Source organism: Erpetoichthys calabaricus, chromosome 8 (assembly GCF_900747795.2).
Source record: "Erpetoichthys calabaricus chromosome 8, fErpCal1.3, whole genome shotgun sequence".
Lineage (NCBI taxonomy): Eukaryota > Metazoa > Chordata > Cladistia > Polypteriformes > Polypteridae > Erpetoichthys > Erpetoichthys calabaricus.
In genome coordinates, this window is record NC_041401.2 from 61,647,454 (window position 1) to 61,672,374 (window position 24,921).

At 37.1% G+C, this 24,921-nt stretch overlaps 1 protein-coding gene across 2 annotated transcripts in view; it reads right to left on the reverse strand.

Moving 5' to 3' along the window:
* LOC114655533 (hepatocyte nuclear factor 1-beta-like) overlaps positions 1-24,921 on the reverse strand; it is a 50,201-nt gene that overhangs the window by 14,829 nt on the left and 10,451 nt on the right. For both annotated transcript variants that reach the window (XM_028806606.2, XM_028806605.2), the window contains exons 3-4: positions 24,468-24,744; positions 21,317-21,555 (exon numbers count right to left, since the gene is read on the reverse strand). In XM_028806606.2, coding sequence (XP_028662439.1) covers positions 21,317-21,555; positions 24,468-24,744 — 516 coding nt within the window. The remainder of the gene's footprint in view (positions 1-21,316; positions 21,556-24,467; positions 24,745-24,921) is intronic.

The window sequence follows — 24,921 nt, forward strand, 5'->3', positions numbered from 1 at the left end:
GCGGATTCACACTTTCAGTAATACATCTCCCAATGCACTGATATTTTCTTGAAGGCTGTTTCAAACTTACAAATAACTAATTATTACAGATGTACAATTCATTAGCTTTTAGTAGTCAGAATTGAACTTTCTTTGTATCATTTAAGCTGTTGCTTTATTTTAATTACTGTAGTGTAAGAACCAATATTTTGTGGCCCTGAGATAGGTAAGCAGTTCAGAAAAATGGACATATGGATTTTTTACTGTCAGTTTGTTCTATTATTTTAAACTATTTAAGCCAGATTGACTTCTAGAGATTAAACAATACTCTTAAAAGTGAATATACATGTGAACAATGCAAAACAAGGTTAAACATTTGGAGAGATACTTTGTCAGTCTAAACAGTCTTTATGTAAATATCAATCAAAACTTTTCTATTCTTGTAGAGATAAATCTCTAAGTGACCCTCCTTGTGTACTCAAAAATCCAGTAATTGTGCTTTGTTTTGAAGGTAATATTTCCTTGTTGAACTAATAAGCAGCAAAACAAAATAACAGAGCTAAATTAAAGGAACCAAAGACCGTGTCACATTTACTCAAATAAATTCAGCATTTTCTTAGTCAAGCACTTTCTAGTTTTAGAAAAGTTTTGATCGCTCAGAAAGATCCCAGAGCCTCTGTAGCACCCACTTTATTGGTTTGGCATTTGGGCAAATATTCATATTTCTAATCACATTTCTGTAGCAAAACAAAATTGACATTACACATGCAAAATACTCAATATTTTTTTACTGGGTAATACTCTATCCACTCATATGCTAGACTTTATAATGATAATAATAAAACAATAGTATCATTACATTCCTGCGAGTCTGTTAGAACTTTATTATTCATAAACAGCAAATAAAATTGTTTTCCAAATAACAATTTCCTTTTAAATTGGATAGAGAAAATTGATTTATTGGACAACATCAAAGAAAGGAATTCATTATTTCCATGGGTTAGTGATACAGTGACCTTTAGCATCCATACTCGGAGGTGTTTATAATCAAGATGTGCTTTGCTACCCTGTTTCCTTTACTTTCAAATGAAAAAACTTGACACGAGCAGTATGACAGACAGATAGACATTCAAATAGATAGATAGATAGATAGATAGATAGATAGATAGATAGATAGATAGATAGATAGATAGATAGATAGATAGATAGATAGATAGATAGATAGATAGATAGATAGATAGATAACACGTTTAAATAATATTCAAAATATCTCATTCTAATGTTTTGCCTATAAAGACCAGTATATGTCAAATTTAAAACGTTCTTTCCCAATTACTTTTTAAAATTCGGGCTGGTATGGAGCCAGGATTGCATATATAACCCAGGCAATTGCAATAATACTAACAACATTGTTTTAGCATCTTTAAAGTTAAAAAATGTACAAACATACAAAGCAGAACAAGGAGGGGAAAGGCAGTTTATTTGTCGATATGGGGCTTTGAGAGAGTTGAGCGAACTGTCAGGCCAGCCCCAAACATCACTGGCATGTAAAGGCAGACAGCACGATAAAGCCGAGGGAATGTGGGATATGTACACAATGAGCAGTGACAGGTTGGCATACACAGAGAGTTCAAAGGCTGCATGCCTGTCACTGTCCTCAGTGTGTTTCAAACATGACAGAGGAAGCAAATACACACACCCAAAAGTCAGGAGCAGACGTCGGTCAAGGCCACTCTGACACTGTGGTAATAGTGCACCCCCTCACAGCAGGTTCATCTTACTTACTAATGTTAGCCAAAAGGAAGAAAATCACACATTTTCCAAAGTTTGCAGACTGCTGAAATCTCACTTGCTTTGCACAGTTTTATTTACAAAATGTATAAACTTTGAGAGGACAAGATCATACAACACACTGGGATAAATGAACAGCTTTTTTTTCAAATTAGACATGTTCTGTAGAACCTCCAGTGTTCTACTAAGTTAACTTGATTAAAAAGTAATTTGCGCCATTTGCTGTCATTTCAGTCTTTTTGAAATTTTATAATTTGCTAGAAAATCTGAACATCTTCATAGCAAGAACACAGAAAAGTTAAACATTTTCAAAATTCTGTATAAAAAGTGTTTGCAAAGTAAAATGCATACTAAGAAATAAATAAAACCTTTTCTGCCCTAAACAAATCTTCCTAAACATTATTTGAACCAAAATGTTTGTAGTTCAATGTTATGAACATAAACATAATCAAAGAAAAGTATGCATTTTGTTGGATCATTTCAATTCAATTCACTCACTATAGGGTCAGAGTGCCTAGACAGGTTTACAAATGTAATACAATAACATTAAGGTGCACACTCATTCCAAATTTACATCTTTAAATAAATATCTATTGATTTATTATTTGCTTTCTGAGCAAAATGTATTAATTTATTACCTGCACCGTTTAAAATAAATCCTACCAACAAAATTATTGTCTCTTTACAAAGAGCATATTATTTAGAAAGGAATCCTGAAATCACTAAAACAGATAAAAACTGTAGAGCAAACAAGTGTTCAAGGTTCAGATTTCCAACTTTCAATGTTTTTCAAATAGTCTTTAAATTTCTCCTTCGATGACTACTTAAATAAACTATTTAATGAGCTCAGCTGCTAAGTCACAAAAAAAAATCACATATAAATTAAAACCACATTTGTTGTATTTGTGTATGCCTCCTTTAATGAAGTGGATTCTTGCCAATCACAATCTACTCAGAAACAAGGAAAGCAGACATTACACAATTTAAACCAATGTTAAACACATTCTTATCCTTTAATCATAACCACATAAAAAAGGTTCTTCCCTAGCCATCCTGCCAACTATGAAGAAGTCAGAAGACCACAATGTTTGCATAAAGAGGGATATCATCCAAATATGACACAATGGGGAAGAGGCTTTGTGTAAGTCGAGCGCGAGTCTGAAATGCACCAAGACCAGGAGCTCCTGTGGATGGGGTGTCATTCCATCACAGGGTGCATTCACCCACACCTCCATACTCACTCACACAGGCTCAATTTATGGAAACTAACATGCATGTATTTCAAGTAAACCATGACAGCACATACAGTACATGTCTATCTATCTATCTATCTATCTATCTATCTATCTATCTATCTATCTATCTATCTATCTATCTATCTATCTATCTATCTATCTATCTATCTATCTATCTATCTATCTACAGTATAATACAGTTCCTTTCAATTCTATCTATCTATCTATCTATCTATCTATCTATCTATCTATCTATCTATCTATCTATCTATCTATCTATCTATCTATCTATCTACAGTATAATACAGTTCCTTTCAAATATCTATCTATCTATCTATCTATCTATCTATCTATCTATCTATCTATCTATCTATCTATCTATCTATCTATCTATCTATCTATCTATCTATCTTATAAACTGTATATACAAAAGAGAATATAAATCTCAAACACATCAGTACAAATTTGAAAAATTAAGCTAAGCCCATACAACCCAAAATGCAGTGTTTTCAAACATTTCTTTATACTGTACCTACTTAAATTTAAAACATTATTTGTGGGGACAGAAGCAATGAAACAAGAGCATAAAGCAAAGGGACAATATGAGAGGGGCTTTAAAGCTACAGGGAATGTCTGGTACAGAGCCAAGTCAGAATTTACTGAGACAGAGGAATGCAAGCATCATGATGTGCACTGTTAAGATTATGATATAGCTTTCTTCTGCTATAAATCTGTCTGTTGTTTATTTCCTCACTTTTGTCTCTACGTAGATTTGTAGTTCTGTTTTCTTGTCCATTCACTTGCTATTATTAGTGAGCTTATAATGCCCAAAACAGTAATACCATATTGTGTAAGGCTAGTTTACTGTATAACATAATATAACATACCATTGTCAAGACTGGTTAATCCAGTTAAGGGGTGTTAGTGGTTATCCAGTCCACTCAAACATAAATCCACTTTCATATTTCATATTACCAGTTATCTAGCATACTAACATAAAGTAAAGTGGTGCAAAGGGTAGCAATGCTGTTGCATAGAAGTGACACACACATTTTTGGGATATATGAGGAGAACCAGGGTTTCTGTAGAAAGATCCATATGTATGAGTGGGGACAAGTACAAAACTCCACACAGACAGGTGATTAAGTCCCATGTCCTGGAACTTTGTGGCAACGGTACTAGAAAGTGTACCACTTTTACTGTAAGTATTACTTATTTAGTGCTATTACATTACAGTTATAAGCACATACAGACAATGTATGCTTCAGAAAGTCAGTTAAATTAAACAACGGTAAGGTAAAAAATGTATGTAAGCAGAATGAGAAACACATAAATAGAAATTCTAACTGTTCTCTCGTCCAGTTTGAAACAATTAAATTTAACAGCAAAGGATAAAACATGTTAGTAAGGATCATAATAATGGGTTTGACTCCTACTTTACAATGCACAAAGCAGCAGAGTCTTTTGTACTGGCTGCATGTCTTAAAGCTGCTAACAACTTAATAAAGCTGTCAGAAGGGTCTATAGATGAAACAACAGGCTTCTCCATTCATTGCACTTTTAACTAAAGGATTTATTCAGTCTCTCCCTGCCTCCCCACAACACCTCCCCCTTGTAGCAAGTGAAAAAAATATCTTACCCGTTTGCCTATTAGCATGATCAGAGACATTAAGACTTCTTGCAAACCTATACAGACTTTGGATGACACTTCGGTATGCCTTGTAAACACCAGGAAAAACCCATAAAACACTCCACTGGTTCTGTGGCTTAGTAGCCAAACAAAGGCCGCAGGCTCATAAACAGACTTTTATTTTTACTGCTACCACCCCTTGTAAAAGTGTCACATTCAGTGGACTCTCGCCCTAATATAGATCTTGTCCTAAACCCTCAACTGAGCATGGAAAATGCATTTCTTCCATACAGTTGTACGTATGGTCAATATTATTGTATCATACAGTGCATTGCTAAAAGTGTTAAAATGGAGTATGGATTATTGTAGTTGTTCTTATACAGAAAAGAAAGCCTGTACATAAAAGATCACTCCATATATATGCATAATAAAAAGAATATGAATATGACATGCATGTCATTTTAAAATTGTTAAGCAGGCAAGCCCAACTGCTCCTTCTCCACTCCACCCTTCTCAAGTAACAAATTCCTCAGAAAATTCACGAAACATATCCTGAAGTGTTGGTCCCCTTTTGCTCCTGTTGTGTTTTGTCTTTTTTATGCTTTCTTATTATTGTTATTTCACCAGGTATGGAAAAATGAAAGAATACTAATGACATAGAAAAATAAAAAGTGTGGCAGGTTGATTACTGTATTTCTGATTTTTTTCACATCCTCGATAGTTTGCTGGCAATTTGTATGTGAAGCCCTAATATAATCTCAACATTAAAATGTGCTGTTGGCTCCTTTGCTGTGCATTAGTTGCAGGCTCTGCATTTAAACCAATTACGTATCACTGGTGTTAACACAAAGAGAAAAGAATGTGACCATCTGCATGTGTCGTCTTACCGCCAATCTGCAGTAATGACAAATGATCATCGATTTGTATTATCAGAAATGGTGTGCATCGATAATGCGACACAGCTTAACGTGTTCGGTTATGTTAGAATGTGTATTACAACAAATGTTAAATAAAAAGATTCATGACACTTTATAATAACTTCCATTGCTTTCATTAATAAACCTTTACAAACCTTAACAGAGAATGAATAATTTCAGTTTTAGATTAGGCAATCTACTATTAATGACTACATGATCTGTGAAAGCATAAAGAAGAATTATGTAATGTTTGTTAATGACTTATTAATAAAAGGTAAAATAAAATACAGCATATGAATTCTCATTTAATGGCATTTCTAACAATTGCTAGAACTAATAATCTGGTAAGCATTATGTATTACTTGTTATTGACTTATGAGTGAAAGTAATTGTAAAGTGTTAATAATAAAGCGTTGTAATAGTCGATTGCTTCATTTTTTTTTTTTCATTATTACTTTTTGAATTTCATGTAACACAAAAACAAATTCAGCCTGCATATGCTGCTTGTTTAGATGTATCACTGAATAAGCGATTTCAAGCTTTCATTCATGCATTTTGTATTCATTCCAGTTTTAGGGCTGCATGAAGCTGGAGGCTGTCCTGGTGCCATGTAAGGCAATGCCAGGGCACACTCACTCACACAGGCCTCGTTTCTGGGTGTGTGTTTCACCAGTACACCACAAGCATGGCATGTTCGCTTAGCTGATCGACTCTAAATTGACCCCCAGGCAGGGTTGGTTCCCAGCTTGTGCCAAGTGCTGCCAAGCTTGGCTCCAGTGCACCACAGTTCTAAATTCTATAAGCAAGTTAGAAAATGAATGGATGGATATTACTGGAAGTTAAAACTTACTGTAATCTTACGCTTCATTGACCAAAATCAAACTTTCTTGCAACGTTCTAACGGAATATTTGTACATACAATTATTTAAAAAGTTAACTGAAATGATTAATGTTATTTGTTATTCAGTTTAAAAGTTATTCTACCTAATAGCACTTTCATTGCTGTATTTATTTGGTGATACAGTATAATCAAAATGACAGCAATGCTATTTATATAAAAAGGTTTTACAATTTGTTTTAAAGTATGCCCCTGAAAAAATGAAGCAGAAAATTTTAAATATAAATTAATATTAGGAGCATGTTGTGAATACAACTATAGGGTCTTAAATCCTTTAGGCACCATTCACCCAACTGGTAAAGTGCCGTACATTGAATTACAGCAAGTGCAAAAGTCTCTCAGATTTATTCAGAAATGTGTAAGGATGGACTCTTCCTCATAAAGAGCTATGTTTTGACACCTGTTACCTACCTTTTAAAAAGTACTTGTGGCATAAAATATTTCTCTGAGAAGTTACACAACAGGCAGAGTGTGATGTTATCTGTATACTGTAGCCTTGTGATCAGACTGGTGCGATATGAGTAGACGCAGTCCTACAGCGTTTTACTTGATCAGTTCTCCATGAGTTAAATCAAACTGCAATACACCATTTGGGTTTGTACTGTCTTTGTGATTTTTTCATGTTCTTGACAGTTTGCTGGCTATTGGTTTGTGAAGCCCTAATATAATCTCACCATCTGAATGTGCTGTTACGAGTTTTGTTGTGTATTAGTTGTAGCCTATGTGTTTAAACCAAATGCTTATCATTGGTTTTAGCAAGAAGAGAAAAGAATGTGACCATCTACATTTGTTGTCTTACCACCCATCCATCATAACGACAAAAGCTTCATAAGTAATCACTGATTGTCTATTTGTATTATCAGAAATGTGTATGGAGAGCATGACGGAGCTTAACTCATTCTGTTCTGTTAGAATGATTAATACAGTATGGTCACATAAATACATGTTAATTAAATAAAATTGATAACGCTTTATAATAACTTTCATTGATTTCATTAATATCACCAGTATAGACTTGTTGTACGAATGTTAACCCAGTTTGCCTGTATTTAAAATCTACTCTCCATATATAAAATCCTAAGCCTAAAAGTGCAACATTTTTTATCTATAAGAACGTCAGTTAAAATGAATGGATCATTTATTTAGTCTCTTATAAATACTCATTGAGCATAGTGGACCTCAGTTTAATGGGAATACTCCAATCGGTAAGACAGTAAATATTTTATTCTCATTTCATGATTTTTACACCGTTAAATAATAATTCATTTTTCTTTTACATTAAATAATTAATTAATAATTAAAAATTAATTAAATAATAATTCATTTTTCTTTTACATATTTATAGAATTTCATGATTTTGGCAGAAAGTAGAGCGGCCTACCAGGCTGCAACTGGGAGTTGGGCACCAAAGGTGCCAGGGGGCTTGACCCCCCTAGTTCTATTAATATTATTAAAATTTGACAGCTTTAAAGTTTTAATCAGAAAAGCACACACACACACACACACAGTTTCTATGTCCTCCTGCACCTCTCATCTATCGCTTCCCCCCTTCTGCCAGAGGCAATTTAGGAGCCTGCCTTAATGTCACATAGCTTAGCATTTTCTACCTGCCTTGCATCTAATCTGAACCAACACTTCATTTATGTGTTTCCTGTTAAAGGTTAAATGCTTCTCTTGCTAAAGAAGGGGGGAATTCAAAGCTTCACATCTTTGTTAAAATGTCATTTAAAGAATACAGAAGGGTTAAGAAAAATGTCTCAAGGGCAGGAAATACACGTTTTCTATGCACTGCTTTTTATTATTTTTTTTCTACACAGACTGTACTGATAGCTTTTCCATTTTGTTTGTTTTCACACATTTTATGATTTCATTGCCTCGTACTAGAGGGCCAAGTTCAGCTCTTTTTTAAATGGCCGTTGGTGGCTTGGGATCACTTCTGTTACATTCAGGGTCACCTTTCAGACAGAAGCATGGCTCCTTAATAATATTTTCAGCCTAATACCCTGTGACATAACTATCAATTAATGGTGTGCCTGGACAGCTAGTAATATTAGTTGCATCCCTGCTGAACAGTAAAAATGAGATTAGGGACAAAAAAGGAAAAAATCAGCTTTCAGTCAGACTCCCCTCAATTCTATTTCTAGAACACCATCCACATAAATTCATACATTTGTTTTTCGTGGAAGGCAAATCTAGAAATATGATAAATGGGTTCAGATACTGAAAAGACATGCCTATCCACAGCAATTTAATTTAAAATTATATTATTTTTTGCAAGGGCAATATATTGCTTTGGTTGAATTAATATATGTCTATTGCTAAAATAGTTTAAAATGTTACTTTTTTAACGGGTCAAGGAAATGTAAGATAATTTAGTAGGTTGACTGTAGTGATTTTTGACCATTGGAAATGTATTAAACAACTTATGCAAAAAAATTGCAACAATTTTAATCAGGTTTTATGGTAATTGGCTCAACTTCCATTGCGTTAGAAAAAAGCGGCTGGCGTGGGCCCTGAGAAACAGGGAAGTGTTTTATTGCTTTTTGTGCAACACACAGTACTTGTGAAGTAATGTCGTCTTTTTCTCAACAGCACTCTTCTGTCTTGAACCCACGTGGACATGCCAACTGCAATTTTATTTCTTTTTGTGTATTTGTACCTGTTAATCTAGGCTCATCAGTAAGGTTAAACTATATTATAGCTGATCCAAAATCCTTTTACATTAAACTCTCTATATGTTTATTTAAACTGTAAACACTTTGGAGCTGAGTGCTTACATACCATTATGAACCTAAGGTTGCCCTAGTCACACCCATGATTCTCTTGCCTACTTACTATGTCGGGTGCTTTATATCCACCATAAAAATCTTTTACTGTGATTAATGCCTCCAAGCCCATCCCTCTTTGCTCTAGCAGTAAAATTTACAATTGCTTCAATAAAGCTGACAAAAATCCTGTCAGCTAAAAATTATGCTTTCTACATATTCCTCTGCAGCATTCATCTGACTGAAGCAGAACGAGAAATCTTAAAAGGTAGAAAACAGTTGCGTTTTGCCATTAATAACTAGATTCATCTACCTATATACCTGGCAGGGGGTCTCTCTCCATCTCGCTTTCTCTCTGACTTCCCTTTCAAGATTTCTTACATTTTTTTCCCTATAAGGGTGGGGGTTTTTTTGGGGGGGGGGGGGCTTCTTGTCTTCTTAGGGAGTCAAGGCTGACAAGCTGTCACTTGGGAACCAGTTAGTGGAGGAGACGCTAAGTTTGCATGGCATCCTTATGTACACACTGGGCCCACAAATGATCATCTGGTGACCTTGCATGCATCTTTTTGTGAATTCCACATACCTTCATGCCCTATTCAATGCAAAAATAAATACCAAGTGATTATATCACAATTCCATTTTTATCACTCACCCATTTTCGAATCCTCTTTATCTAGTTCAGGGTCAATGGGACTGAAGCCTATTTAAGCCACGTAAGATACAATGCAACTGAAAAATCCTGGCAGACGGGTCACTTGCCCATCCCAAGGCACACTGGTGAACCTACCTGCTCTACACACAGGGCTAACATATTCAATCAAACTTAAATGCACAATTCTGTAATGTGAGAAAAACAAACGTACCCACAGAAGCCCGACAAGTACATTGACCAGACTAGAAACTGAACTCCAAACTGCTGTTTCATACTAATATACCATCATGCTGCATCACTTCCAAAACAACACTAATGGCATAAGAATAATTCATTCAAAGAGACTTTTGAATACAGAATTCTATAACATATCAATATTTATAAATCAATCTATATTTTGTACAGCACTGTTAAAACCATGCACAATCTTCTAGCGAAATAATACAGCAAATAAATTTTCATACAGTGTGAAATATACTAACAAAATAACACATCTTAACAATCTCAAACTTTCATAGCTGAATTCAGGGTCATGAATGCCAGTTCTGGTTGGGTTGCAAGTCCTTTACAGGGAACATTGACCCATGGTAGCTTACTGTATCACTTGGACTTTTGCTAACTGAAAAAGAAATTATCAGATTGGATCATATCTAAAAAGAATATCTAATTAAAAAATTTATAAGCCACACATTTACTTTGCAAATGAGAAGATGTGGAGTGAAAAATTAATAGCAGCACTTTAGAACAAAAGTTTTATCTTCTTGCTATAGTACATTAATCACTTATAGGTATGTAATTCAGAAAAAGTCTTTATTAAGCCTGCGTTACATAGCTGTAAGTGACTAATAGATGCACTACAGGTATCGGCAAGTCTAAAGTGATGTCTTTGGTGCTTTGCAAGGTTCATTAAAAGCAAATCAATTGTTTATTAAGGTCTTCTTACACAGCAGTAAGTTACTAACAGATACACCTAGAGAGCTCCGATTTGAAAGTGTTAAATTAATTTTAGAAAAATAAGACCACCAGTGGGGCGGCACAGTGAGTAGTGCTGCTGCCTCGCAGTTGGGAGACCTGGGAACCTGGGTTCGCTTCCCGGGTCCTCCCTGCGTGGAGTTTGCATGTTCTCCCCGTGTCTGCACGGGTTTCCTCCGGGCGCTCCGGTTTCCTCCCACAGTCCAAAGACATGCAGGTTAGGTGGATTGGCGATTCTAAATTGGCCCTAGTGTGTGCTTGGTGTGTGGGTGTGTTTGTGTGTGTCCTGTGGTGGGTTGGCACCCTGCCCGGGATTGGTTCCTGCCTTGTGCCCTGTGTTGGCTGGGATTGGCTCCAGCAGACCCCCGTGACTCTGTGTTCAGAATCAGCGGGTTGGAAAATGGATGGATGGATGAATGGAAGACCACCAGTCTTCAGTCTTGCACTACCCACAGACATCAGAAATGAATATAACTCAGCTAACACTATAGTACAGTTGTAGAGCTGAATGCCCCATTACCATATAAGACAAATCAGAGAGCATAGCCTTTACCTAAGAAAAACATTAAAAAATACAAAATGTCAACAAAATTGTTTAGTCTTTACCTCACAGGTCTGACAGACATCAGTACTATATACATAATACAGAGTTGCCAAAAAAATACCCTGTAAGTAGAGACTCCAAGCTTCAAGTTAAGAAATTAAGTCATAAGCACAATCCAAACAGAAAAATGGCCAATGCCAACAGCATTAATTCAAAAGAAAGTTATGGCTGCCCTAGACAAAAAAAATCTATGTCACAGAAAGTGAGTTGCCCTGCCTTGTTTGTTCAATTCTGAAGTAGGAGGAAATAATTCACACTAAAGCATAATTTCTCAGGCAGGGCTTGTTTCAAAAGAAAACTCCGCCTGAAACTGATAAGCTGTTCTGAAGCACAGTTTACTCAGTTTACAGCAACTGGGAATCCATGCAACATACACAAAATGAAAGGCAAACAAAAACTCTCAATGGCTGCGATATTAGGAAGAAGTGAAACAACCCAATTAATGCAGGGCTTGGCCTCTCAGAGTCACAACACAACCCATAAACCTAGTCAGGTACAACACAGGCAATTTGTCCTCTGCAGGCTTTTAATTTTGGCCTGGTAGGATCCAGTCCTAACTGTCCTGGGGCTGTTCCAGCTTTTTGCAAGATTATGGGATATTTCTGCATTCTATATCAGCACAACATTCCAACTCTCTGACTCTAAACAGAGAATAATATTTTTGATATAAACAACAAATATCATTCAATAATTTGAGCATTCCTCCTACTACCAGCTGAAATGAGGTCAAACATGACGTGATCAATGGCACAGCTGCAAGGCGCTGTAAAGCAGGCGTACCAGCAGGTTTTTGTCTCAGCAGTTTTGGACAAGTGTAATTAAACTTGCTGCTATTCCCATGTTTATTCAAGTGCCAGTGCAGGAATACTTAATGAAAGGAACAGAACAAAGATCAAAGATTTTAAAGCTTACCTGCTAAAAGTCACAAAATTATTTATGTCAAAATGCGTATTTTCACAGTGACTATTATACCATAAGCATACAGGTGTGAATGAAGCTGAATTAGCATTTCCAGTTTAGGATACATTGTCACTTGAAATTATCCCAGCTAAATGACATTTTTGAATGATGTGATTGCGAAGCAATTAAGGAAGCAGTCTCTTAAAAAGGATGTGAATTGATAAAAAGAAAGAATGAATTATCCTGAGGCTAAAGGTTCTTGTAGTATATTTGACATATTTAAATCCAGTACGGTGACATATTTCTAGGCTTTTGGTAGTGAAGAAAGCAATTGAACTAAAGGAACTTTTATACAGACTAGTGGCTGATTAGTGCTTAGAGCTTTACATTGGAATGGATTCAAGACGAGGTGATACCCTTGCACTGTGCTAACAATGGCGGGCGCTCTGATAGGCAAACCTGGAAGCACTGTTACCACAAACGTAAAGTAGAATTGGGCAGTCAGGGCTCAGGCTGATATTTGTTCATACTGGCTCTGTCATGGCTCCCATCATTTGTGGATCCAAAGCATCAAATGTAACTGACCTAAAGAAACCATCCTCAGGCTCAAGTTGTTGCTAACATTTCCAGTATTGGTTTGGAGTGTGTGTCTCTACAGTTTTACACTATAAAGACATAATCCATGTATTCTTAATCAGATTTATTGCAGTCAGAGTGGTCGCACAAAGTTTTAGATTTCATTAAATGAAGTTCTTTGCACATTAAAATATATTGCTGGTTTCGCCGAGCAAGAGCAATGTGAAGAAAATGCTGGAACAAAGACATATAAAGACAGGACCTGCCATCTAATTAGGAATGTTATGATCTGAAACCTCTTTACTTTCTTCTCTGTGCCTACTCTACATGTTTTTGTCATTTTCTTCTGTCTGTTTGTGTCTTAAATTAGTTTTTTGAATTAAGGTCGTTTTCACAACTTGGTGGGTGCCACTTTATTTTTCTAATGGTCACCTCAATTTTTAGGTATTTTTTTATTCCATTACTAGCGAGTTTGCTGCCACGGGACAAATGGAAGTTGCAAAACATAATGACACTATTGCAATGATATGAAAGTCAACATTGCACACTTCCTTCTACCTTGCTCTTTGTGTGTTTAACAAATCTGCATGTATATGCATACCAGTTCTGTATTTAGCGATTAGTATAATCTATACTTGCATTTTAACTGAGAATTCTGCGCCTGCACTCAGTGAAGAGCACTACACACAAATAAGTTGTTATTGTTCCAGATTGTCCAGTATTCTGGATGCAATCAAAAATTGGCTTTAGGTTTAGAATCCTTGCGTATCTCTTCAAATATTTAATTTCTGGAATACTGGGATTCATTTTTGAATATTGTGATTCTTCATAGCAAACCCCCTTATATAAACAATGTCCTTCCTGCCAAGTTCTCTGTAACACAGAACATGCAGTTTGGTTGGAATCAGGGCACAATGGGCACTGGCCAGGGACCCCAGGAGCATAGGGGTCCATGATGTTTCTGATAGCTAAGTATGTTTCTGTTTTGCTATGAAAACAGGGGACCCAGCATATTGCTTTGCCCAGGGCCTATGATGCTGGGAAGACCGCCTTGGTTGGAATGGAAAGCACTTTTTATACTCTGGGTTTATGAACTCCTATAACACATTTTTGTGTATTTTGTTTGTACATTTTGTTTTTGAGATTAATTAAATAGCCATTTTGTTTCTTGTTGTGGTATGATCACTGCCATTTCTGTTATATTTTAGCCAGGGTTCAAAAGGCATTTTATGTCTTTTTGTTCATTTTTCTTCCTTTGTTCAGGTTACTATTGTGTATCTTTTTAGGGCTGAGGACAGGTGGCCTTGCCTCTTGGTGGACCACTTACAAAACAAATGGAACATAAAAGACAATACATAGATACATAAAAACTAAATGACTAACAATATTGACATAAACAACAGAATAAAAATGAGCAAAGAACACAGGGGAGGAACCTTGGCTGGAATCGAACAATTTTGGTTTGATTACTACATGGCCACAGCCATATTATTTACAATTGCTACGCAGAAGTTACTTGACACATTATTTTATTTAATTCTTTTGAGATCTGAGTATTGGATTTACTACAAAACATAAATGATTGCATTGTTAAACAGCTAGGGGCAGAACAAAGTAGTATCAACACCATTTGCTGGCCTTTTTGACCATGATTCTTTGGATTTTGAACTTGATCATTGACTTTTTGGTCTCTGTCTTCTTCCATTAGAGCTTTTTCATCTCCCAATTTCATAATTATGTCTTTGCCAGTTAGAAACCTTTTTAAGATCACTACTCCAAAAGTTTTGTGATGTTAGAATTTGAACCCACTTGAACACATCATGTTGGGCCATTTTACATTTATTTGTGTCTGGTTCGTCACATTATTTGTTTTCTTTAGTTCACTTCTTTGTACACTCATGATACACTTTCATTTAAAAACAGCATTTTTAAACAAAAACGATCTCCATTCACACTAACATTTTCTCATCATATGTGAAAATATCTCCATCCACACTAAAACACATATGATGTAGACCTTCACCTGTACTAGGCATGTGTATCAGCGGAAAGATTCTAGAAGAGACGATAACACTGCTGGGATTTATCGTAAAACTGTAAGGCACATGCATGCATCATTCAAACTGTACAAAACACAATTTACATGCATATGGGTAAACAACACAACATGCACTAAGGAAAGCAACTCTTCTGTGTCTGCTATGAATGACCAAAAAGAGAATGAGATGTTGTAAAAAGCAGAATCAATTTAGGGAAGGGCTGTGTAAAATCTATGTACCGGTAATAAGCACAAAAAAATCAGAGCCCAATTTAAGATCTGTGATTTTGAAAATCTGTGTTTTCACTCTTTTACATAACAACTCTGATGCTGCGTTTTCAGAAGTATACAACTCTGGAGAGCATTTTCAAAAGTCTCAGTTTTCAGGGGTTGAAAGCACCAGGGTAGTCTGGACAAAAGGTGAAAACAGAGACTAATGTCTACGTTTTTAAAGTAGTGTGGATATGGCCTTCATCAGTGACCAATAAGAAAAATTATTTTCATATTTCCTTGTGCTTGGTTTTGGCATTTTGTAAGAAAACTTGTTTGTCCAAATAAAGCAAAAAGAGTTGATCAAATTTGGAACCCCAGTTCGATTCTTTCTCATTACATGTTTAACAAGTATAGCTGGGCATCAGATTTCATTCACAACAAACCCACTTTTTTTCCAGGTCAGTCTATACAATCCACCTTGAGTGAGGGCATCAGGAGGCTGTCTCAGTAAACAAGTAATCAAAAGTAGCACATTGAGGAATAGAGGTGGGGCCAAAGCAGCCTGGATGCTTCTACAAAGAAAGGAGTCCAAAAGGGGATGGCAAAATATATAATTTTTACACGCATACAATAAGAAAGGAAATAGGTGAATTATCTACAATTGCTCTGCTTTAACTAAACAACCCACGTAACTTTTTCCACTATTAAGATATACAGTTCTGGATTGCGTTGCTCAGATATCAGTGGTACAACTTGCTATTATAGTCACTTTCACTTTTTCCTATGATAACAGATGAACAGAGCCCAGTAATATAATTATGAGAGCTGAATGTGAGATATGTAGAGGGTGAGAGTCCTGAGATAAACTAAAAGTTGATTTATGTTTCATAAGTAGAGCCTACATTTTTCATTATGAAATAAGCATCATTGTAATAATGAGATAATGTGGGGGCAATATTTGTTGTTCGTTCATCTACATGACAGCTTTTACGCAGGCAACATTGTACCTGAAAGACTGTAGATAATTAAGTTAGTTCTCCTACATATAACACATTGTTATTCAGTAGTGAAAAAATGGTTTGAGAGTTTCTATTGCATCAGTCTTTATTATGTAATCATATTTACACCAGTATTTTATATTGACTTAATTAAACAGCTATGACCGCTCTAATATAATTAAGAAAAGTTACACTGAATCTCTAAAAAATACAATTCTCTTTCTATGAAGACTACGGCCAAAACACAATGTAATATTTTCCCTTTCTGAATACAGTATCCTTTACTGAGTACGACCCTATAATGAACCCACTGCACTCCTTCTGGTGGGTCGTCTTTTTTCTTTTCTCCTTACATTTCAAGCTGTAGCCCTCATCAGTTCTGTCTGGCCAGAATAGGAGCTATATAGACAGGACAGCGCCTGCTGGTTGGGTCTGCTCTCCATTACAGGCTCTCTAATGAAACCAATAAAGGCTGAAGGCATCTCTACGCCTCTGGAGATAAATGAACCAGTGGGGGATACAGTTTTCTAATATGCTACAAACAATGGGGCCCCTTGGGGTGAATGAGTACACTATGAAAGAAAAGACAATGACCCTCTCAAAGGAAAGGGGGAATCGTAGTGAGGGTTTAATTGTCAATTAAGCATGCATAATGTAGACAATGTCATAGCGACACTGCAGAATGCCTGCTGGGACATTATGCTACATCTAGGGTCCAACATTGGAAAACAGCTGATTTTGCTAAAGGTACCATGGCAGGGAACCTTGTAAGCAAGCGATCCATGACCAAGTGAGACACCCCTCCCCATTCTTTTAATCTCACATATAGGGGTCACCATTTGGTCAGCTGGACCACTGAATATCCTGTAAGCAGTTATTGTGGCATTTGCAGACTGCTATGATTGATGTCTCTTTTTTTTAAGGGGAGACCTGGGAGAAAAAGGCACAATGTACTTTTCTGAGTTGACACAGGTCTAAGCAGTATGTGAAACAAGATCAACTCTGTTGGTGTCCGAGCAATAAAACATTTGATGGATCAAGACACGCAAGATGAACATCCACAGTTTATTTTAAGAAAAAATCTGACTTTGTTCTCCAACCCTTCCCTAGAGATCTACTGATAAAAGCTATTGTTTTGACTCTTAAATATCAAATAATTATTTTATGCATAACAGAATTAATAAAAGTTCAGTTTCTGGTATCAAAAAAGCAGACAATTACCATTACCTTTCTTTCAATATTAGATAAGCCTTATGGATGTATTTACTTAACCTTGACTTCTTTCACAATGAAAATCAATTCATAACAAGATTATAAGAGGTGGGATTCAGCTTTGTTACTTTAGTAATCTGGCATCAATGCTTTCTCAGCTGATTCCACTGCTTGTGGTCCATCAATAATTTCATCTGTATGGACCCGAGTGCTAGAACTTTGCTTAATACTTGACATGAGCAGTGGTTTGAAATTGTGTTTTGTGTGGCAAATACTCAAATGCTTTAAGACTTCAAACTACAAAGATAGCAATTCTTTTCCATCCTGTGACTCACTGTATGATCCTGAGCACGTTGCTTAACTATCCTGTGTTATATCTATATATCCATATCCAGTTCCAGATAACACAATTCAGGGTCAATGAGGTCCAGGGCCTATCTTGGGCATATTGGGTCACTCTGTTACAGCCACAACTGGTTATACCATCATCGAATAACCTAACACACACAGTTTTAGAAAACTGGAGTAAAACCTAAGTATAAAAGGACATGGCTCCAGTCAAAAAGTGGGGCATACGCACACATTGAGACATAAAAAGCTCATTTTGAATCACAAATCAACCTAACGGATAACACCTAGAGAGCAAAACACACAGACCAGGAAAAACTGAGCATACTTAATATAGACATGAGCAAGATTGAAACTCCTGAACCAGGAGATGTGAGGCAGCGGTGCTGACCAGGTCCCCCTCTCAGTCTGGAAGATGTAATATGAGGTATATGTGTTTTAGCACCTTTCTTAAAATCACTTGTCTTCTTCTTCCAGACCCAGTAACCACAGTGTTGAATGTTTATTTCTGGTAAGTGAGGACTTTCCTTGCACTCAGAGTATTCCCTTTGTGTTTTAATCCCTTATCTGTTACAAAGTTTAAAAAACATTTGCATAGAAGATTAACTGCCATTCACTTGCACTGCCTAATGCATCAAAGCCTGAGTTCTTGCAGCTCTTATAAACCCAATGTAATTTTACAAGTGTAATACATGCAGCAGATGTTTTCCAATGCACTTTAAAAACAACCAACCCTATCAGACACCTTTACATTCCCTATTTGTTTCAAATGCCTAACAATAATCGACTATATTTCATGTGTTGCTCCTTTGACATTCCTGAACATTTCCAATGCTCATTTAAATTAAACTCACTATAACAACTTGAAATATTTTGTGCTTTCACTACTGAGTTGGAAAAATATATTTTTAAAATAACAAATAGAAATATTTCTACAACCCAAAAATAGGAGACACATATTACATGGCTTTACTGTATTCTTTTAACATAGAAAAAAAAAAATAAATTTTATTAACTATCCCAGAGTACATCTTTAGCCACTTTAGCAAGCATAAATGTAATGTTAACTGAATTTTCCATTTGTGTTATACATTCATGATGTGCATTGATTTGTTTAAAATTGAAGATGATGTGAATTAGGATACTCTATGTGGGATAAAACGTATTTTAGTACACACGGCATACTTAAAAGAAAGTTAAATAAATGCAAGGCTTGTATTGAAATGGCTAGCGTCTACCAGTCTACCAATTTCAGCTTTGAAAAAATAATTTTATGCAATGCTAAATTACTTTTCAAGATCTTATTTGTTCTATGTTAATAGTTCCTGATTAAGCCTATTTGAACTTACTTTGTATCCTTTAACCCAAAAAGTTTACTATGCCCTATATACAGAAAAAATGATTGTGATTGTACGAATTTGCGGTTTTGTTTTGGTTGCTGCAAGGTATGATTTGCTCTACATATCAAACTGCATCCCTTTGCTTTCTTAGCGCTCTTCTCCAAATGGGCTAAAACCCTCCCTTATCCCTTGTCAGGGAGAGCCGTTGACCCCAAGGTGACCCTGGCCTGACCTCTGAGCTTGTGAATCTCTGTTTTTCCTTTGTTTAACTCAGCGGATGGCTGACTTTGGAGTGTAGATTGCAGGTATGGCAAGGACAATGTGGATTGTTTTCAATGTTTTTTCAAAGACCCCCTTAGTATTACAAAGACGCTTACAACTTACTCAACCTCTCTGACACTTTGTTCTTTCTAGCTGTTGCCCATTTTTATTTATTGCTTGTCAGACTCTATTACCTGGTCTTGAATGGTGTCTCAAAAGCACCTAATTTACCAACTTTTTGAGGAGAGTTACTTTAAAGCACAATATATTTGATTTCCTTTTCAAGAACGATGCTAATCATGTCCTGTTAAACACATGAAAGCAGATTTGTCATCTGCATCTCCTAGGTGTGTTACACCACACAACATGTCCTGCAAAGGTTTCGCAAAACCTTAGCTGTGGCAACCTTTAACCTGGGTATATTTCGTAACACTTTTTGTATGCATTCAAGCCATTTCACAAAGCAAAAACTGTCTGATTAACCTATACGTAGTAATCTGTGTAAATGGAATACCACGGTGTATACTTGACTTATAAAAGAGAAGCACTAGCCACACGTCCTTTCTAACATGGATCTTCATTTACAATTAAATTAGACATCGCTCTCTACCATACCATAACCAACCAACCAACCATTATCCATCCTGCTATATCCTAACTACAGGGTCACGGGGGTCTGCTGGAGCCAGTCCCAGCCAACACAGGGCACAAGGCAGGAAATAATCCCCGGGCAGGGCGCCAGCCCACCGCAAGGCACACACACACCAAGAACACACTAGGGACAAATTAGGATCACCAATACACCTAACCTGCATGTCTTTGGACTGTGGGAGGAAACCCACGCAGACACGGGGAGAACATGCAAACTCCAGGCAGGGAGGACCCGGGAAGCAAACCCAGGTCTCCTAACTGCGAGGCAGCAGAGCTACCGCCTTGCCACTGTGCTGCCCCCATACCATAACATAACATTTTAAACCCTGCCTAAGCCAAATAGGGGGTCACAGGTCAGCCAGGGCCTATCTCAGCAGCTGTGGGCATATGGCATAATAAATCCCTGGAGTGTGTGCCAGAGTATTGCAGGGCCTACTCACGTATGCACGCACACTCATACACACACACAGTCATACTCAAATCAGTCGTCAAGCCTGCTTAATCCAGTGCAGGACCACAGAGAACAGATATCCATCCATCCATTTTCCAACCCGCTGAATCAGAACACAGGGTCACGGGGGTCTGCTGGAGCCAATCCCAGCCAACACAGGGCACAAGGCAGGAACCAATCCTGGGCAGGGTGCCAACCCACCGCAGGACACACACAAACACACCCACACACCAAGCACACACTAGGGCCAATTTAGAATCGCCAATCCAGAGCCTATCCCAATTGAACTGGGCTCAAGGCAGGAACCAAACACGGATGAGGAGACATTCCATCACAGAGTGCCCTCATGCACACACTCATTTCAAAAATACAAAGACAATTTAGAAAGACCAACTACTCGAAAAAGCATATTTTTGGGAAGTGAAATATACAAAGAGAAGAATGCGCACATGTGCAAACTCCATACAAAAAATTACCAGACCTGACCTCCTGACCTGCAGAGCCGTGAGAAGGCATTGCTAACCCTTACACTCTTAAACAACATAATACAAGTGAAATATAACCATAATTTGGGTTTTTATTTTATTTTAATAACAACTGCATGCACCTTTACTTCTGTCACAGAATTATGAAAAGAACACAAAATACATGACAAACAAGGCGAGACCATTAAGATTATCAGCCTTGTTTAATCAGTTATTAGCTAAGTCGTCTCAGTGTCTCATACAGAAAAAAGCAAAACCTTACTTCATTTGAATAACCTTGTGCTTCATTTGCTTTTCAGTCCTTTTGATTAACATCGGTCACTCTTTATCATTTTGTAAATTAGCCCAGCAAAATGAAGTATGCTTAACACACAATACATAAAGCATAATCTGTGCTTACCGGATATCTTGCTAGTAGGAGAGGAGCTGGACTGTGCCTGATGTGGAGAGTTATGGGTCAACAAGGTGTTCATGCTGTGAGATGCCCCACCAGTATATGCATCCATTGCCAGTTTCTGTCTAAAGGCTTCCTCCTTTCTTCTGTTAGCAAACCAGTTGTAGACTCTAACTTCAGTCACTAGATTTGATCCCAGACCGTGAGCTTTTGATGGAGACACACCTCGCTGTAGACATTCAGCTCTGGTGAAGGACACAGAAAAATTAAGAAGGGATCAATTGAGAATGCATGCACAAAAGGAAAAAAATAATACTGAACACAAATTCAGTTCAAAGTTGCAAACACAGCATAATATGCACTGAATCTGTGGACAAATATAATGTTTCTAATTTTTTTTTTTTTGACAATACCAATTTAGAAAACATTCATAGTGTTATAATCAATATCCCAAGGACAACAAAAGCTGTTTTTAAGCTAATGTATGAACCGGTATACAGGTATAGAGGTTCATATGTCAAAATCCATCCACCCATTGTCCAGACCCTGCATAACTGTGGTCAAAACTTCAAGAATGTAATGCTTAAAAGTAACTTCTCTAATGGTTAGCGCCAGGAGATTTGGTTTGAAGCTCAGCTTTCTTGATGTCTGTGTGAGATTTGAATGTTCTACCCATGTCTGCATGTTGTTCCCTTTGGTAATCCAGTTTTCCTTCCACATCCCTTGAAATCTGTTTTATCTTAACTGAAGACCCCACATGAGTGAGTTTAGGTGAGTGTGCGTGAGGCTGTACCCTGACAAGAGCCGGTTCCATACTTGCTCTTAACAATGCCAGGATTAACTCAAGCCGCCCTGACCCTGAATCGAGCAGGTTCTAAGACTGGATGGACAGATGGATATATTTTAGAAACATTTGTTGAGATTTTTTTATTATTCATTAAAATAAGACCTTTTGCCAGATGAATGGATGTGATTACATATTTGCCCACTTTTTCCTGTTTTGAGTTATAACTCCTATTATTCTGACTAGGAATGCTCCACACAGTTCAACAAACTACATTTGAACAATTTTCTGCAAACAGAGGGGTTAGCTTATAATACACTTCTAATTCCATTCATGATATTTAATGTAATATTCTATGAAGCCTGAATTACAATAAATATGTAATTACCAAATAAATACAGAGCTTTAGGGCGGCACAGTGGCACAGTGGGTAGTGCTGTTGCCTCACAGTTGGGAGACCTGGGGACCTGGGTTCGCTTCCCGGGTCCTCCCTGCGTGGAGTTTGCATGTTCTCTGCGTGGGTTTCCTCCGGGCGCTCCGGTTTCCTCCCACAGTCCAAAGACTGCTGGTTAGGTGGATTGGCAATTCTAAATTGGCCCTAGTGTGTGTTTGTGTGTGTCCTGTGGCGGGTTGGCACCCTGCCTGGGATTGGTTCCTGCCTTGTGCCCTGTGTTGGCTGGGATTGGCTCCAGCAGACCCCTGTGTTTCTGATTCAGCGGGTTGGAAAATGGATGGATGGATAAAGAGCTTTATTGGGCTACTTGTCCAATATATTCTCTAGCTTCTGCCCTTTGATACAGGCATTGCTACACTCCCTGCCACTTTATAACCCCATCTGTGGATGGCTTCGTGTATGAGTGTCAATAGACTGGGTGAATGTAAACTTGATGTAGAGCCATACCACACAATTACTAGCATCTTAAAAGCAATTAATTAAAAGTATGAGCTATTTTTAATGGACAGCAAGAAAGGAATTTAGCCAACTCTGTGGCATATAAAATAGTGCAAAATGGGCAATACTGCGCTTAGCAGAATTTGATCTTATGACACACTTTTCCATTTTAGGACTAGCATCTCCTAGTTTTACATTTTCCTCAGTTACATTTTCCTGCAGCTATCACCATACAAAGCCATGTCCTACTGTGGAAGATCCTTACTAAGAGTTATTTGGTCTGTAGCCAAACAATAACATTTTCAGTAGGACATTTCGTCCATTGGCTTAACAAATTCAGTGAACTTTAGGGAACTGAAAATTCTGGATGAACACAATGGATCAGAATGGCCTCAGCAGAAAGTCTCAAAATTATAAATCTTACTGTTACTAACACCTTATCATGATTTCATCAACACTCAACACTTTAGATCAGGGGTTTTCAAACTCGGTCCTGGGGACCCACTGCGGCTGCAGGCTTTTCTTCCTGCCAGATTCACAATCAGTGACAACACCTAATACCACTGATCTCATTTAATTAGCTGGTATTTTTCTCTTCTCTTATTCTACATTCAGAAATGCCCAGCAGCATGATTTTTACATCTATAAGACATTTAGAAGTGCTATTTTTGCTCTAGCTTCAAATGCTTAACTCTCTTTTGTTGATTTCATTATATTTTGCCCTTTCTCTGTGCAGTTTGCTCCCTTCATTGTATCCAATGATAACAATTAAAAACTAACAGAGCAGACATGCTAGCAAACACTGAATAATCAAAGGCTGCAACTACTTTAGCATCAGACCCACTAATTAGTAAATAATGGATTAATTAAACAATTACAACACCTGGAAAAGTAGAATGAAAATAAAGATGAAAATATCGTTAAAAATGCATTTTCCCATATACCAACTTAGTACATTTTAATATGTATATATATTTTTTTTTTTACTAAACTTATTTTTTTAATTCCTGTATTGTTCCCAAAACACAGAATCTGGGAAATAACATTTCACTTAATTAGCCCAGGAGTCCAGTTAAAAACAGAAGTTGGTCGGAACAAACACCTGCAGCCACAGGGGTTCCCCAGGCCCGAGTTTGAAAACCCCTGCTTTATATTATTTCAGGATCTTTCTCCTAGTTTGCTTCTTTCACTATCAGAAAATCAGAAAAAAAGTTAATTCAGTTGTCACAAACTGTCAACTTCACTTTTCCAGGCCTCTTTACATTGGGAATTGAGGACTGTTCATCAACACATAGCCTTGCTGGATCTCATTTGAAACCCACTGCACTGTATAAAAATATGCAGTTATTAAAAAGGTTCCAAGAAAAGCATTATACGTTTTATCATTTTCAAACAAGGTGCCATTTCCTTCATAAGACACATAATTTCTGCAAAGCGGAGCTCAAGATGGCAGCAGAGCCCAAATCCATTCGCCCGCTCACCTGTTGCATTCCTCCACTAAGGTCTCCCTCTCCTCCTTGCTCGGGTTTTTTTGCCTTTCATAGGCTTGGTACAGTATTTGCTGAGATGCAGGCCCCCATTTAAATCGATTGCGCCGCATTTTCTTGTTAGAAGGTTCTGTTCCAGCCTCGTCGCTGGCCCCAGGCTGGCCCAGACCTTGGCCCTGTTGACTGAACTCTGGAAAGAAAAACATCATCTGATCCGGATTGCCTTTGTCTGCCATATTGCTCCCAGGACCATGCACTGTTTGGTTGAATTCTGAAAAAATAAAATTGGTTTGTGTAAATGCTTTATAAATATTACTGCTGTTATCATATTTTGTAAATGGATGTTATAATGGTATGTTTCTTTACACATCTTGTTCACTCTGCGCTTTTCCTAACAGTGTTTTTTTATTCTACTTACACTAAACTTACTATTTATAACAGAAGCAAA